Source organism: Nicotiana tomentosiformis, chromosome 2 (genome assembly GCF_000390325.3).
Source record: "Nicotiana tomentosiformis chromosome 2, ASM39032v3, whole genome shotgun sequence".
NCBI lineage: Eukaryota > Viridiplantae > Streptophyta > Magnoliopsida > Solanales > Solanaceae > Nicotiana > Nicotiana tomentosiformis.
The window spans coordinates 115,721,903-115,737,720 of NC_090813.1; the positions used below are offsets into that span (position 1 = coordinate 115,721,903).

General features: G+C 41.0%; 1 protein-coding gene across 1 annotated transcript; it reads left to right on the top strand.

Annotated features, from left to right (window-relative positions):
- Window positions 1-240: 240 nt before the first annotated feature.
- On the top strand, window positions 241-1,116 carry LOC104100485 (dof zinc finger protein DOF5.7-like). Its single transcript, XM_009607724.4, has one exon. It carries the CDS (start codon window positions 241-243, stop codon window positions 1,114-1,116), a length of 876 nt encoding a protein of 291 aa, XP_009606019.1.
- The last annotated feature ends 14,702 nt before the right edge of the window (window positions 1,117-15,818 follow it).

Below are 15,818 nucleotides of genomic sequence, written 5' to 3' on the forward strand. Positions count from 1 at the left end.
GCCCGCCTATCATTCCACTCTCCATTCTTTCGCACCCTCAAAAGCATACTTATTCTCTGTCTCTCTCTATATCTCTCGTTCACATACATCAGTACCACAATATTCTAGCTTTCCCATTTCGAAAAGATCAGTAAAAGAATTAATCCATTCTAATTTGCTTTTCTCTCGCTTTCTTCTCCTTTTGTTCTTTCCGACTGTAATCGAAGTGTGTGAAATATATTTACAAAAAGCAAAAAAAAGATGATTCAAGAGCTTTTCGCAGGAAATACTACCCTTATAGGAGGAGGAGGGGAGAATATTTCAAAGCAATCCAATACTCCTTCCACCTCTCCTCTTTCTTCTACTTCTAATTCCTCAACCTTAACCACAAATATTCCTCCACCTGCAAATGCTAGCTCGTCTTCAAACTCAGAAAATATTAGATGTCCACGTTGTGATTCCCCAAACACTAAGTTTTGTTACTATAACAACTACAATTTAACTCAGCCTCGTCATTTCTGCAAGACTTGTCGCCGTTACTGGACTAAAGGTGGTGCGTTACGTAACGTTCCTATTGGTGGTGGCTGCAGAAAAAACAAGAATACTAACATCTCTACTACCTCCGCAGCAAAATCAACTGCTGCAAAGTTGAAAGCTTCACTTCCAAGCTTTCTTGGAGGGCTCGAAAACGAAATCTCTAATTCGAATCCTTTTCTTTTTTCCTCTCCTCAAAATCATCCTCTTATCTCCTTACTTAGAGGAAATCATCAAAACCTTAATTTTAATGCTAATACCTGTCACTTCCCAAATTCTGTGGTTAAGGAAGAGGGAAAATCAATTGGAGTAAATTCATATAATCAGCTTCCAAATTCTAACGGTCTTTGCAGTAATATGTGGAAAAATGGTTTTATAGCTGGGGAAGTTCAAAGTACAGGACTTCAAGAGCTATATCAAAGGCTCAAAGCGTCAACGAGTCGGTGCTATCCTGATCACGCGCCGTCACTTTTGGGAAATACTGCATCATCCTCGTCAATGATTTTGGAGTCGGCTCCGGTGGCTGGAGGAGAATTGGGTTTCTGGAACCCTAGCATTTCCACATGGTCGGATCTGCAGACAGCAAATGGTGCATATTTTTAAGGAACTACGTGTTTCAAATTTACTGCTACTACTTTCCTTTCTCATTTTTATAACCTAGCTAGGGTTTCTAATGTGGCATCTTGTGTTATAGTATAGCATATAGTCTTCGGATACTTGGACATGGTTGTGGGTTACTTTTTATTTTATTTTTTGTTGTTGTTCCTATATATTTAATGTTTGTGTGTGATCTGGCGTGTTTCATCTCTGAGGATGTACCAAAATGCAAGAGCTTGCTGATGAATTGGCCTACTTCTTAGAGCTTTCATTTCTTACAACAAGCGAGTCTGACAAAATCTTCAATTTGTCAAGAACTGTGAATTGTACTACTGCAATGTTTATTATCCATTCTTCTAGTATATTTAGGAACATAAATATTAAAAATCTAATTTTTTTTCTTAAATTTTGTGTTGAATAAACTATATATAGAACTATCTATTTTACCATCAAAATAAGATGGGACTATGGAAATTGAATTTAGAAAGTTTAAAAAAAGAAAAGAAGAAACAACTCCTAAAAGTGATTCGGGAGAATGAATTTAATGAGTTGGTGGGAAGAATATATCTTCTCGATTGACGCAAAATTTTCTTGGATTTTGTGGTGCTACTAGTATTAACATACTTTTGTGGATCGCATGTGTTGAGAGTGGCCTGGTCAAGACAGGTTGATGAGTATCTGTGAAGATTCTTTAAAACTTATTTTCTGAGAAATGTTTTTTTTATAAAAGTAAGTTTTAAGTTTGTTTTTGACTAATTTATTTGAAAAGTATTTTTAAATAGTATTTAATGTTTAATCAAACTTTGAAAAATTATTTCTAAGTTTATTTTTTCTCAAAAGTGTTTTGAAAAAAAATTAAATTTTTTCCTGCTTTTCCAAAACTGTTTATGCTTCTCTTCAAAAACACTTTTTTTTTTTTTTTTTGCAAAAACTTAGCCAAACACATTATTTTTTTTTATAAAAAAAGCACTTTTTTTTTTTTTTAAATGCTTAACCAAATAAGCTATTAGTATGATAAGTGAATCAAGGTTAAAGAAGCTATGTGAAAAGTCTCTCCTTATACAGCAATTTGAATAGCAATATTTTCAGAACGATTCCACATGCCAGCTTTATCACTTTATCTATGACAGTGTCGTTGCCTACCACTAGCTAGACAACCAAGTTTATTACTCAATCTGTCCCCATTGTCATCAAATTATTTTGGCCTTTGTGGAGTAGTAAATTTCTCATTTTAAAATGATGACAAATACATTCAAACTAAAAACAATTAGTTTGTAAAGACCCACAAACTTGAGGAGATTTCATCCTAAATAATTGAAAGAATCAGAAATGGAGAAAATTCGGAAGAAGCATTTGTTCTGTAGACAACATATATATGAAGCTAACAAGAAAATATATAATGCTGTGAACATGTATCTTAGGTCTCTAACTTGGTATAAGGACTTCCGTGCTTGGGAAATTACATCTAATCAGAATATCACACTTTTCAACATTATTGATGTTCCATAATTAAGTCCTTAATGCATCAAGTTCATTAAGAGGGCTGGACTAGTAACAGTGAAATAGTAGAAGTGTCTGTCACTCTAAACAACACTTTCAGGAGTGAATACTAAGTTTTATTTCTTTCGGAGTTCAGCGGGGAAGGGGGACAGCTCGCAGAGGATGAAGTTTGACCAACGTGAGGCCAAATTTCTCTTGCATTGCATTGATGTTTTATATTTCAATACCACATAAGAGGGGAGTGATTTGTGTGGTGCCTGATTTTCGCGTGTACTGGATTATCGAAGAACCTGGTTCTTGTTCATTAGAATCGCCATTAGAAATCTAGTAGTAGTATTTTATTTTTTTTTGGAATTATTTCAATTGAATTTATTTCGATTATTTTAGTTTAGATTATTTAGTATTTCGAATTTTATTTAGAATTCATTAGTATGAGTTCGTTGACCGCGTAAGGGCGATCCATCTTGATGACGAATTCCAAGTTCAGTCGAAGAGATCGAAGCGAAGTCATCAATTCAACCATAGCGTTCCATATACTACCGTTGCGGAATAAATAACGCAGACAGTAAAGAACACAAGGATTTTTACGTGGAAAACACCCGACTCAAAAGGTGAAAAAACCACGACCTACTACCCAGTAGGATTTTCTCCAAACACTTCACTACAACTCTGAGCCAACAACAAAATTTACAAACTCTTGCAAGCCTAAGGATTACCTCTAACCCTTGTAGCAACCAGCAATAGGCTGTTGCGACTGATTCAAGTTAACTCTAACTTGAACAATACAACTAGAGTTTACAACCTCTTGCAAACCTAAGGATTAACTCTAACCCTCATAGCAACACGCCATAGGCTGTTGTAACTACTTCAAGTTAACTCTAACTTGAAGGATACAACTCAGGTACCTAGTACAATTTGCATCTTAGAAAGCTGAAAGGTACAACTCAAAACACCTACTACACTTTGAACTAGAAATAAAGAAAGATACATAAAACTCTTTATGGAGCTGGTTCTTCAATCTGGTTAGTGTAGCTTGAGGATCTCACTCTTAAATCTCACAGGAATTGCTCACAAAAATATCTTGCTATTTTGCTCTCAATTCGTGCTTAACTTCAGCATGTGTGCATCACCTGTAAAAGAGAACACATATGATATATATATATATATATATATATATATATATATATATATATATAGAGAGAGAGAGAGAGAGTTAGTAAATAAAGATTAACTAGAAGTCTAATGCTTTACTCTTCCTTGGTGGAAGAGTTCTAGTTATCTTCAACTTCTAACTCTTTTCTTATCTTGGATAGAGTTCTCTTCAAGTAAGGAGTCCTACTCCTTATCAAATATGCAATCTTTTCGTTCAAGGATTATCCGAAATAATCACTTATACATATCCCTTTCACGTGCATGCCGTTTGCTTGATTCTACCCGTCACCTGTGTACACTGCCCATGGACCTGGTTCATGCATGTGTTCCTTTGTCAATTATCAAAACAAACTTACTTAGGCCAACATGTATGTTCAAGTCTATTGGTGCAATATTACCCTCAATTTTCCATTTAAAAGTATTCAACAATGTGCCTAACATTACAGGGACCATCCTTGTGTACGGGTAAAATCGAGCTTGGTGTTCGATCGAGCTTGTGAAACAGAGGGCCAAGGTCGGTACATCTGTAACTGGGTAAAAATCGAAGTCCGAGGTTCGATCTGACATCCAACATGGTCAGCCAAGGGCGGAATATAATATTCAAGATCGGACCCAAAACATCATCAAAACTAGCCATCAAGATTATCAAATTTGCCCTCGAGTCTACCAAAGGCGTAACCGGTCCTATTTCTGATGGTCTCAAAGAAATCTCTGCCAACTCATCCGACAAGGGTCCGTGATTCTTGTCATTAACCAATCATTATGGTAGAAATTACGGAATTAGTCAAAAGGGAACCAACGGTCTTCAAAATCAAGGACTTATATTTTTTATAGTATAATAAAATAATACCCCAAAGGGTAGGTCTCCCTCAATATATAAAGGGAACTTGACAATTCATTAAACACATTGTAACACATATCAAAAAAGCAATATACTGTTATCTCTAGCTTTGTCATATTTCATTTTACTCCGGCATCGATAATATTAGTTCTAGCTCGTGGGAGATTAATCTCACAAGGTTAGGATTGCTCAACTTATGTGGTTTGCATTAATCTTTTATCTTTTATTCCCATAATTACTCTGATTTATTACTCTGTATCAATTAGATCACGTATCCTTAAAACTGCGTACAAATTCAGTTGTTATCTGATTTTGAGGGTAAACAGTTTGGCGCCCACCATGGGGCTAAGGATAATAATGGTTATTTGATACAAATCCCTATAACACGCACTACTTTACACTTGCTCTTTGAAGTGTCTTTGATTTCAGGCTAAAAATGACAAACTCCTAATTAGCACCCCTACATATCGACAACGAATCCGGTCATCAAGGTGAGAATAACAACATGACGCCCGATAATGTTGGGCCACTGCGGATCCGATTGATGTTAATTCACATGTGGACATCGACGCGGACTTGCCTACCAACCCTCAAAATAGCGTCCGCAGTGGAGCCCGATCGGCAACTCAAAATACGCAAAACATTAAAGAAGACAAAATCAGCCTACAGATGATCTTCGAAATGCTACAAGCTCAACATGTGGCGATAGCTCAGTTGTAGAGCCAAAGCCAGGCACCAAGCAGGGTTGAACCCGATCCGCCTCGAGAAGCCACCCGTAGAACTGAACCGATTGTAGTAAGGTCGAATGAACAAGAATCAGGAGCTAACCCCAAGATTATAAAGATGCTTGAGGAGCTGACAAAACGGATAAAATCAAGGGAAAAGAAAATAGAAGCAAACGAAAAAAAGTGAAAACCTACAATTCCAGGGTAGATCAAATCCCAAGGGCACCTCCGATATTAAAAAGGACTGGATTCGAGGAAGTTCGTGCAAAAATCCTTATCTCTAAGCGCGACTCCGAAGCCGATCCCTAAGAAATTTTGTATGCCTGAAATACCTAAGTATAACGGGATGACTGATCCAAACAAGCATGTAACCTCTTATACATGTGCCATCAAAGGGAACGACTTGGAAGACGACGAGATCGAGTCTGTTCTACTAAAAATATTTGGGGAGACCCTATCAAAGTGAGCCATGATATGGTATCACAACTTATCTCCTAATTCTATTGACTTATTTGATATGCTTGTAGACTCTTTCGTAGAATTACATGCCGGTGCCATCAAGGTCGAAACCAGGAAATCGGACCTTTTCAAAGTCAAACAGAGGGACAACGAGATACTCAGGGAATTCGTGTCCCGTTTTCAAATGGAACGAAAGGATCTGCTGTTGGTCGCTGATTATTTGGCCGTTCAAGCTTTCATTTAGGGACTCAATATTCGAAGCTCGGTGGTTTCATATCAATTGAAGCAGAATCTGATAGAGTACCCTGCCGTTACTTGGGCCGATGTACAAAATCGGTATCAATCAAAAATTAGGGTCAAAGATGATCAACTCGGGGCCCTTTCAGAGTCTGTTTATACCGCCTAAACCCTCGATAGAGTCAAGAGAGACATCGATCGTGAACCAGGATCAAACAGGGATCGGTATCGGCCATATAATGGAGATCGGAGGAGCAGTGGGTCCGGGTAGAAACCCATAAGAAATGAAAGGAGATATGAACAAGGTCGAAGCAAACGGGGGCTCATGACAAAAATAGCTTTGACATGTCCATCGGGCCTAAAGAAGCGTCGAGGCTATCGGAATACAACTTTAATATCGATGCTGCCGCCATCGTATCAGCTATCAGGCGTATTAAGGAGACCAAATGGCCTCAACCTCTACAATCCGATCGAGTTCAAAGGGATCCCAACCATATGTGCAAATATCATGGAACTCATGGTCATAGAATGGAAGATTGTCGACAACTGAGAGAAGAAGTAGCCTGACTATTCAATAATGGGCACCTTCGATAATTCTTAAGTGACCGAGCTAAGAATCATTTCACGAACATGGATTCTAACATACAGACATAACAAGAATATACTGAACCTCAACACATCATTAATATGATCATCGGTGGAGTTGATATTCCACAAGAGCCGATGTCGAAATGGACTAGAGTGTCCATCACCAGGGAGAAACGAACTCGAGACTATATACTAGAAGGAATCTTATCTTTCAGCGACGAGGATGCGAAAGGGATCATATAAGCTCCCAATGATGCACTGGTAATATCTATACTTGTAAATAAAACTAGAATTAAACGTGTGTTAATTGATCCAGGTAGCTCGGCCAATATAATTCGTTTGAGGGTCGTAGAACAACTTGGTATACAAGACAAAATCGTGCCTGCAGTTCGAATCCTAAACGGGTTCAACATGGCATGTGAAACCACCAAGGGAGAGATAATATTACCGGTAAATACCACCGGAACCATACGAGAGGCCAAGTTTTATGTGATCGAAGGAGACATGAGGTACAATGCCTTTCTTGGAAGGCCATAGATCTACAACATGAGGGCAGTGCCCTCAACTCTTCATCAAGTGTTAAAATTCCCAAATCCGGAAGGGATTAAGACAGTCTATGGGGAACAACCGGCCGCAAAAGAGATGTTTGCAGTTGAAGAAGTGATTCCGATATCAACATCCACAACATCGAAGGAACCAAATTCGGGTGCAAATCAAGAGGTCAAATAACAGTCACTGATATTGGCCATGACCCAACCGGGTAAGTAGGGGACTTATGAAGACGATGATTACGGGGTTCCCTGGTTTTTAATAATCCGGACTCCAACGCAACCAAATCGACAGTCGAAGAGCTGGAACAGGTTATATTAGTCGAGCATCTACCCGATCAAAAGGTATACCTGGGCACCAGGTTAACTCTCGAGCTTAGGAAAAAACTTATTCAATTTTTTGTAGCTAATATAGATTGTTTTGCTTTATCCCATCTTGATATGAAAGGGATCCCACCGGAGATAACCACTCACAAACTAAGCCTGGAACCGAAAATCAATTCGGTCAAGCAAAAGAGGAGGCCCCAGTTCGAGGTCAAACATGCTTTTATCAAGGACGGGGTATCTAAACTCCTTAAAATAGGGTCCATTGGGGAGGTTAAATACCCCGATTGGTTAGCAAATGTAGTGGTAGTCCCTAAAAAAGGGAATAAACTAAGAATGTGTGTAGATTACAAAGATTTGAATAAAGCATGCCCCAAAGACTCTTTTCCTTTGCCCAACATCGACCGTATGATCGATGCCATGGACTTCCACAAGATCCTCAATTTTCTTGATGCCTATTTCGGGTACAACCAAATATGGATGGACCTAGGTGATCAGGAAAAAACCTCTTTTATCACTAAATATGACACATACTGTTTTAATGTAATGCCGTTTGGATTAAAAAATGCCGATGCCACATACCAACGCCTAGTAAATCGGATGTTTAAAAAACAGATAAGAAAATCAATGGAAGTTTACATTGACGATATGTTGGTTAAGTCCCTGCGAGCAGATGACCATTTAAAATATTTGTAGGAAACCTTCAGCATATTGAAGAAGTACAATATGAAACTGAACCTAGGAAAATGTGCGTTCAGAGTTGGATTGGGTAAATTCCTCGGGTTCATGGTATCCAACCGAGTAATCGAGATCAACCCCGACAATATCAATGACATAGAAGATATCACAGTCGTGGACAACGTAAAGGCCGTGCAAAGGCTAACATGGCGCATAGCCGCTCTAGGGCAATTTATTTCGATGTCGTCCGACAAGAGCCACCGATTCTTTGCACTATTGAAAAAGAAGAATAACTTCTCATGGACTCCGGAATGTCAACGAGCTCTGGAGGAGATCAAAAGATACTTATCGAGCCAACCACTGCTTCACACACAAAAGATATACGAATAACTGTACTTGTACTTAGCGTTCTTGGAGATAGCGGTAAGTGGAGTCTTGGTTCGGGAAGAGGAAGGCACGCAATTCCTAATTTATTATGTTAGCAGGACCTTAGGTGAGGCCGAAACTAGGTACCCTCACCTCGAAAAGCTGGCGCTCGCTTTGCTAAGTGCCTTTAGGAAGCTAAAATCATACTTCCAATATCACCCCATGTGTGTCATAACTATTTATTTATTAAGGAACATTATGCATAAACCCGAAATCTCGGGCCGGTTGGCCAAATGGACCGTTGAAATAAGTGGTTACGATATTGAGTACAGACCTCAGACCGCCATTAAGTCCCAAATTTTGGCAGACTTCGTGGCCGACTTCACGCCGGCCCTAATACCCGAGGTCGAAAGAGAGTTATTGAATAACTCGGGGACTTCGTCAGGAATCTGGACCCTATTTATGGATGGTACCTCAAACGCAAAAGGGTACAGACTTGTTATCGTACTAAAGCCACCAATGGGAAATATAATTAGACAATCTATTAAGAATGTGAAATTGACTAACAACGAGGTCGAATATGAGGCCATGATTGCAGGCCTTGAATTAGACAAAAACATGGGGGTATAAGTGATCGAAGCCAAGTGCGACTCGCTCCTTGTGGTAAACCAAGTTAATAGAATGTTCGAGATCAGTGAAGAACGAATGTAGAGATACTTGGATAAGTTACATGTTACATTACATCGGTTCAAAGAGTGGACTTTTCAACATGTGTCTTGGGATCAAAACAGCGAGGCCGACGCCCTCACTAATTTGGGATCGTCGATCGAAGACAACGAATTCAGCTCGGGATAAGTCGTACAACTTATAAGATTGGTAGCGGAAGAAGGCCACATCGAGATCAACTCAACGAGCCTGACTTGGGAATGGAGGAATAAGTACGTGGAATATCTCAAGACCGGAAAACTACCCCCGAACATAAAAGAATCGAGAGTCCTGCGTACGAAGGCAACCCGATTTAGCCTGTCTGAAGATAGAACCTTGTTAAGAAGAACGTTCGATGGACCACTTGCAATATGTCTAGGGCCGGGGGATACTGTTTACGTTCTGAGAGAAATCCACGAAGGTACTTGTGGAAATCATTCGGGCGCCAAATCACTGGTTCGAAAAATAATTAGAGCCGATAAATACTAGATCGGCATGGAAAAAAATGCGAAGGAGTTCGTTCGAAAATATGATGAATGCTAAAGGAGCGCTCCGATGATTCATCAACCTGGAGAGTTGCTGCATTCAGTCTTGTCACCATGGCCTTTCATGAAATAGGGGATGGACATTGTCGGCCCTCTCCCACGGGCACTCGGTAAGGTTCAATTTATTTTATTTATAACTGACTATTTATCTAAATGTGTGGAAGCACATGCATACGAGAAGGTCAGGAAAAAAGAAGTCATCGATTTTATCTGGGACCACATCATATGTCGGTTCAAAATACCGGCCGAGATCGTGTGCGACAACGGGAAACAATTTATTGGCAGCAATGTAAGTAAGTTTCTCCAAGACCATAAGATCAAAAGAATCTTGTCCACTCTCTATCACCCTAGTGGGAATGGACAAGCCGAATGTACTAACAAAACCATACTCCAAAGACTTAAAAATAGGTTAACCGGCGCAAAAGGAAAATGGAAGGAAATGCTACCTGAGGTCCTATAGGCGTACCGTACGACCTCGAAGTCCAGTACCAGGGCCACTCCGTTGTCTTTGGTTTATGGAACCAAAGCTTTAATACCGGTCGAGTTTGGAGAACCAAGCATCAGACTCCAATATGCAACAAAGGAATCAAACGATAAAGCAATGAGTACGAGCCTGGAGCTATTAGATGAAAGGCGTGAAATCGCCCTTGTCCGACTAGCCGGCCAAAAACAGCGGATCGAAAGATATTATAATCGAAGGGCCAACCTTCGACACTTCAATACCAGGGACTTGGTAGTAAGAAATGTCACACTAAGCACCTGAAACCCGAACGAAAGGAAATTGAGGCCGAATTGGGAAGGACCGTACCAAGTTATCGAGATCACTAGGAAAGGATCCTACAAGCTCGGAATAATGAACGACGAGCAACTACCAAACAACTAGAATATAACTCACTTAAAGTGATATTACTGTTAAGGTGCGGTCTCGTTCTTTCTTTTATTTACATTTTAAACTAACACTTATAGGTAACCAACAAAGGATGATTCAAGACCCTAGGTCTGAAAGCACGCGTTGCACTCTTTTTCCCTTGAACCAACTTTATCCCAAATGGGTTTTTCGGCAAGGTTTTTAATGAGGCAACAAGTAAATCGTGCTAACTTAGAATCGAAGGTTGGCTACGAACACGTGACAATGATCACAACAACATTCGAGGCCTCTCTTCGGTCAACCTTGAACACTGGGGGGCAATATCCTCGGATGTCGAATTTAACAAGGCATTTTGACGTCGTGATTGAAGGGCATCTCTAAATAGGATTTATTGTAAGGGCCAAAAGGTCAAATGAACCGTGCCCTCTCAAATCACTCGAGCCCTGGCACAAAACATGTATACATGTACAAATATTATGCATAAGAATAAAAAAGAAGACTCTTCTTTGCATATAAACATCTTATCCTAAAAAATGTTTCTTGCATTTCTCAAGGAATTTCTTACACTTGATCCCCTAAAGATATCGAGCCCAAGGGCCACCTTAATCCGAGTTCGAACATTCACTTCACTCGGGGACTGTAGGTATTGCCTAAATTAAAATGCTAAGGCCATTCCCGGGTCAACAAAATATGAGGGCACAAAAGCTTATTTGGCATTGCCCGAATTAAAAGGCTAAGGCCATTCCCGGGTTAAGCCAGCTGACTCTTCAGACCCCTCAGAATCCTCCTCGGGATAAGCCATCTTCCAGGCCTTGGCTTTGCATATCTTGGCATTCTCGATTTAAGCCAATATTTCAAAATTCTGAGCATGGACTCCCTCAAGGGCCTCCCTTCGGGATTGCCACCTTGCATGCTTCACCATGTTTCTCACTTTTTCCTGAATGGCCTCGACACCGGCCTTGAACTGGGCCTCTTTATCATCGGCCACGGTCTTGGCCACGACGACCTCTAACTTGGCCACTTCAAGCTCCTTGGCCAGGTTGTCTTGACCACAAACAACCAAGTTCAACTGAGATTGGAGTCCCTCGATCGTATTGACCTGCACCGAGTATTTCTCCTTTATAGCCCGAAGTTGAACCTTAGTCGAAGCCAACTGCGCCCGGGCAGTCTCTTTTTTCGAGGCCAGGCGGTCCATATTTTTCTTCCATTCTTCGACCTCAGCCTTTACCGTGTCCACCTGCTCGATCTGGTCAAGTCTCTTTGAATTTGTGGGTTTGGGTTGTTAGCCAATGAGTCTGAATCATCATCACAAAGTTTGAATATTCGTCTTACCTGCTTGACCAAATCGTTATGCTCCTTCCAGGCAATATTGTGTTGATGATGGTGGTTCATGCCACTTAGTTTTCAAGGATGAAAGGTTGGAACATGGGCAATCTTTTCTTGGAGATGGTAATGGTAATTGTTCTGTTGGCTGGCAGTATTGGAACATCAAATTTAAGCATGCTACCTCTGCTGCTCAAGCAGCGGCTGAGTTTGCAGAACATGCAAGCCTAGTTGCCAGAGCTGTTGTAGAACTTTCAAAGAAATATTGTGTTGATGATGGTGGTTCATGCCACTTGGGTTTCAAGGATGAAAGGTTGGAACAAGGGCAATCATTTCCCGGAGATGGTAATGGTAATTTTTCTATTGGCAGCCAGAATTGAAACATGAAATTTAAGGATGATACCTCTACTGCTCAAGCAGCGGTTGAGTTTGCAGAGCATGCAAGCCTAAGCTGCCAGAGCTGTTGTAGAACTTTCAAGACAATATTGTGTTGATGATTTTGGTTCATGCCACTTGGTTTTCAAGGATGAAAGGTTGGCACATGGGCAATCATTTCCTGGAGATGGTAATACTAATTTTTCTATTGGCAGGCAAAATTGGAATATGAAATTTAAGGATGCTACCTCTGCTGCTCAAGTAGCGGTTGAGTTTGCAGAACATGCAAGCCTAGCTGCCAGAGCTGTTGTAGAACTTTCAAGGCAATATTGTGTTGATGATGGTGGTTCATGCCACTTAGTTTTAAAGGATGAAAGGTTGGAACATGGGCAATCATTTCCTGGAGATGGTAATGGTAATTTTTCTATTGGCAGGCATAATTGGAATATGAAATTTAAGGATGCTACCTCTGCTGCTCAAGCAGCGGTTGAGTTTGCAGAACATGCAAGCCTAGCTGCCAGAGCTATTGTAGAACTTTCAAGGCAATATTGTGTTGATGATGGTAGTTCATGCCACGTAGTTTTCAAGGATGAAAGGTTGGAACATGGGCAATCATTTCCTGGAGATGGTAATGGCAATTTTTCTATTGGCAGGCATAATTGGAATATGAAATTTAAGGATGCTACCTCTGCTGCTCAAGCATCGGTTAAGTTTACGGAACATGCAAGCCTAGCTGCCAGAGCTGTTGCAGAACTTTCAAGGCAATATTGTGTTGATGATGGTGGTTCATGCCACTTGGTTTTCAAGGATGAAAGGTTCGAACATGGGCAGTCATTTCCTTGAGATGGTAATGGTAATTTTTCTATTGGCAGGCAGTATTGGAACATGAAATTTAAGCATGCTATCTTTGTTGCTCAAGCGGCGGCTGAGTTTGCATAACATGCAAGCCTAGCTGCTAGAGCTATTGTAGAACTTTCAAAGAAATATTGTGTTGATGATGGTGGTTCATGCCACTAGGGTTTCAAGGATGAAAGGTTGGAACATGGGCAATCATTTACTAGAGATGGTAATGGTAATATTTTTATTGGCAGGCAGAATTGGAACATGAAATTTAAGGATGATACCTCTGCTGCTCAAGTAGCGACTAAGTTTACAGAGCATGCAAGACTAGCTGCCAGAGCTGTTGTAGAACTTTCAAGGCAATATTGTGTTGATGATGGTGGTTCATGCCGCTTCTAACTCGGCATGGAGCTTCTCACTAAGAAGCTTGTAAGCTTCCTTCTTCTCAGCAAGCTACCGAGTCTCAGACTCGTGATGCTTGAACTCCTCCTGATATTGGATAAAGGCTTCGTGATGAAGCACTGAGGCCTGCAAGCACAAAGGAAAATGTTACGTTTATTCATGATTAAATCTAAGTACATAATGAAGGGACATTCGAAATCACCCGATTCAGCGCCTGTTGAGCTTCGTTGAACAGGCAGGGCGCTTCCACCTCGTTCATTCTAGCTTGATCCTCTTCAGTCACTGAGCACCGAGGTAACTGGCAATCCCCATCGGGGTAGAGAGAACCCGGACATCCTCCGAAATGGACATAAAAATTGCTCGTCTCCAAGTAGGCTCAACACTTGGAGCTGGGAACTGATTCACTAATTTTGGGCTTGAAGAAGACCCGCCAGCTCCTAGGGACGATATCTTCTTTGGTACCGGTAAGTCGCCCAACCTGGTGACATCCTCCAAAATGGTAAAATCTAGGTCATCGAAGAAATTGTGGAAAGAATCTACTGCTCCTTGGGCCCTTCGCCGAGGTTACCTTTCAATGTCTGAGCCTCGTTTATCATAGAATCGGTAAACGAAGGCGACCCAGAGAGATTAATCACCCTAAGAACCTTATTAGGAACATTATCTTCTGACAGAAAAGTACCGGTCACAATCTTTGTTTCGACCTCCCTAGCTCGGGGCAAAACAGTCTCGACCCTCCCTGGTTCGGTGGCTTTAGCCACTGCTTCTTCTACGGCCTCCATGGCCTGAGGTAGTTCGGAACCGCTTCTCACACGTGCCACCAATTCAGATTCTTCTTCTTCTTCTTCAGACGAATCCCTCAATCGATGGAGTGAGTCCGATGAGAGTTCTCGGGCATCGGTATTTTTAGGTTTGCGTGCCAGACGCTTTCTTGGTCTTTTCTTTTCAGGGCTTGAGGAACTCAGAGCTTTTCTTCTTTTCTTCTCTTTATCCTGCTTCGGAGCAGGAGGATCGGCATATATGTCATCATCGGCTGATGAAGGCCTCATTTCGACACTTTTTGGTAGACCTGCAAAAAGGAAATAAAATGATTCAGAGATTAACGATGTGAAAGTAAGATCAAATATAACTTAGAGAAAAAATTCTCACAATGGTTACGGGCCTCCCATCGGCCCTTCGAGAGCTCACGCCATAAGCGTTCCGAATAAGGTCTCTATGTCGCAATGCCCTCGACTCACTCCTTGAGTTGAGGAACGACATCCAACATCTGAGCAACAACTGCATCATCACATAACATCGATGAGAAGGGAGGGAAAAGAAAAGCAATAAAAGAAATCTTGAAGGTAAAGTTATACTTACGTTTCATATTCCATTTCTCAGGAAATGGCATATCCGCAGCCAGGATTAAGTCTGAGGTCCTCACTTGAACGAATTGGCCCAACCAGCCCCGGTCCTGATCTTCGTCGATGCTTGAGAATAAGGCCTTAGTGGCTCGACGTGCGAGCTTGATTAATCCCCCTCGGTAAAGTCGAGGGCTATACATGCGCATGAGGTGATCGATAGTAAACAGACACCCCTTGCGCTTGCTCACAAAGAAACGAAGCAGAATAACAATCCTCCAAAATAAAGGATGAATCTGCTCGAGCGTCACTTTATACCTTTTGCAAAAGGCTATGATAACTGGGTCTAAAGGACCCAGTGTGAAAGGGTAAGTGTAAATACTTAAAAAACCCTCCACGTAGGTGGTGATCGATTCCTCGGGGGTAGGGACCACTACGAGCTTATCTTCCCAGTTGCAGTCCTCTTTGACCTTATCGAGGACACTGGCAGTAATCGTACACATGTACCTCCAAACCGGCTCTCACCGACCCGGTACTGAAGAGGTTTTCTCAATCTTGAAGTCGGCCCCAGTTGGTCACCCAGAAGGGACATACGACTTTAGAGGGGGTTCTGGTGCTGATTCCTCAGTAGCAGTAAGCGAAACATTTTCAGATGGTTTCGAGGAAGAAGGGTTCTCTTTTTAAGGAACCGATTTCGAAGTCTTTACCATTTTTTATAAACAATGGAGAAGAAAGTGTTGGTAAAAAAGGAGGCATGCTTAACAAAATAATTTATGTAAATTTTCAAAAGAACTAGAAGAGAAGAAGTTTTGAGGCTAAGCTAGAAAACCAGAAGATGAAGGTGGTGAAGCTTTCTTAAAACACGAGCAAATGTTTGAATGCAAAAGTGCTAATG

What these genes read in the sequence shown, in the direction of transcription:
- LOC104100485 (XM_009607724.4), top strand. Translation starts at nt 241, where the DNA reads ATGATTCAAGAGCTTTTCGCAGGAAATACTACCCTTATAGGAGGAGGA.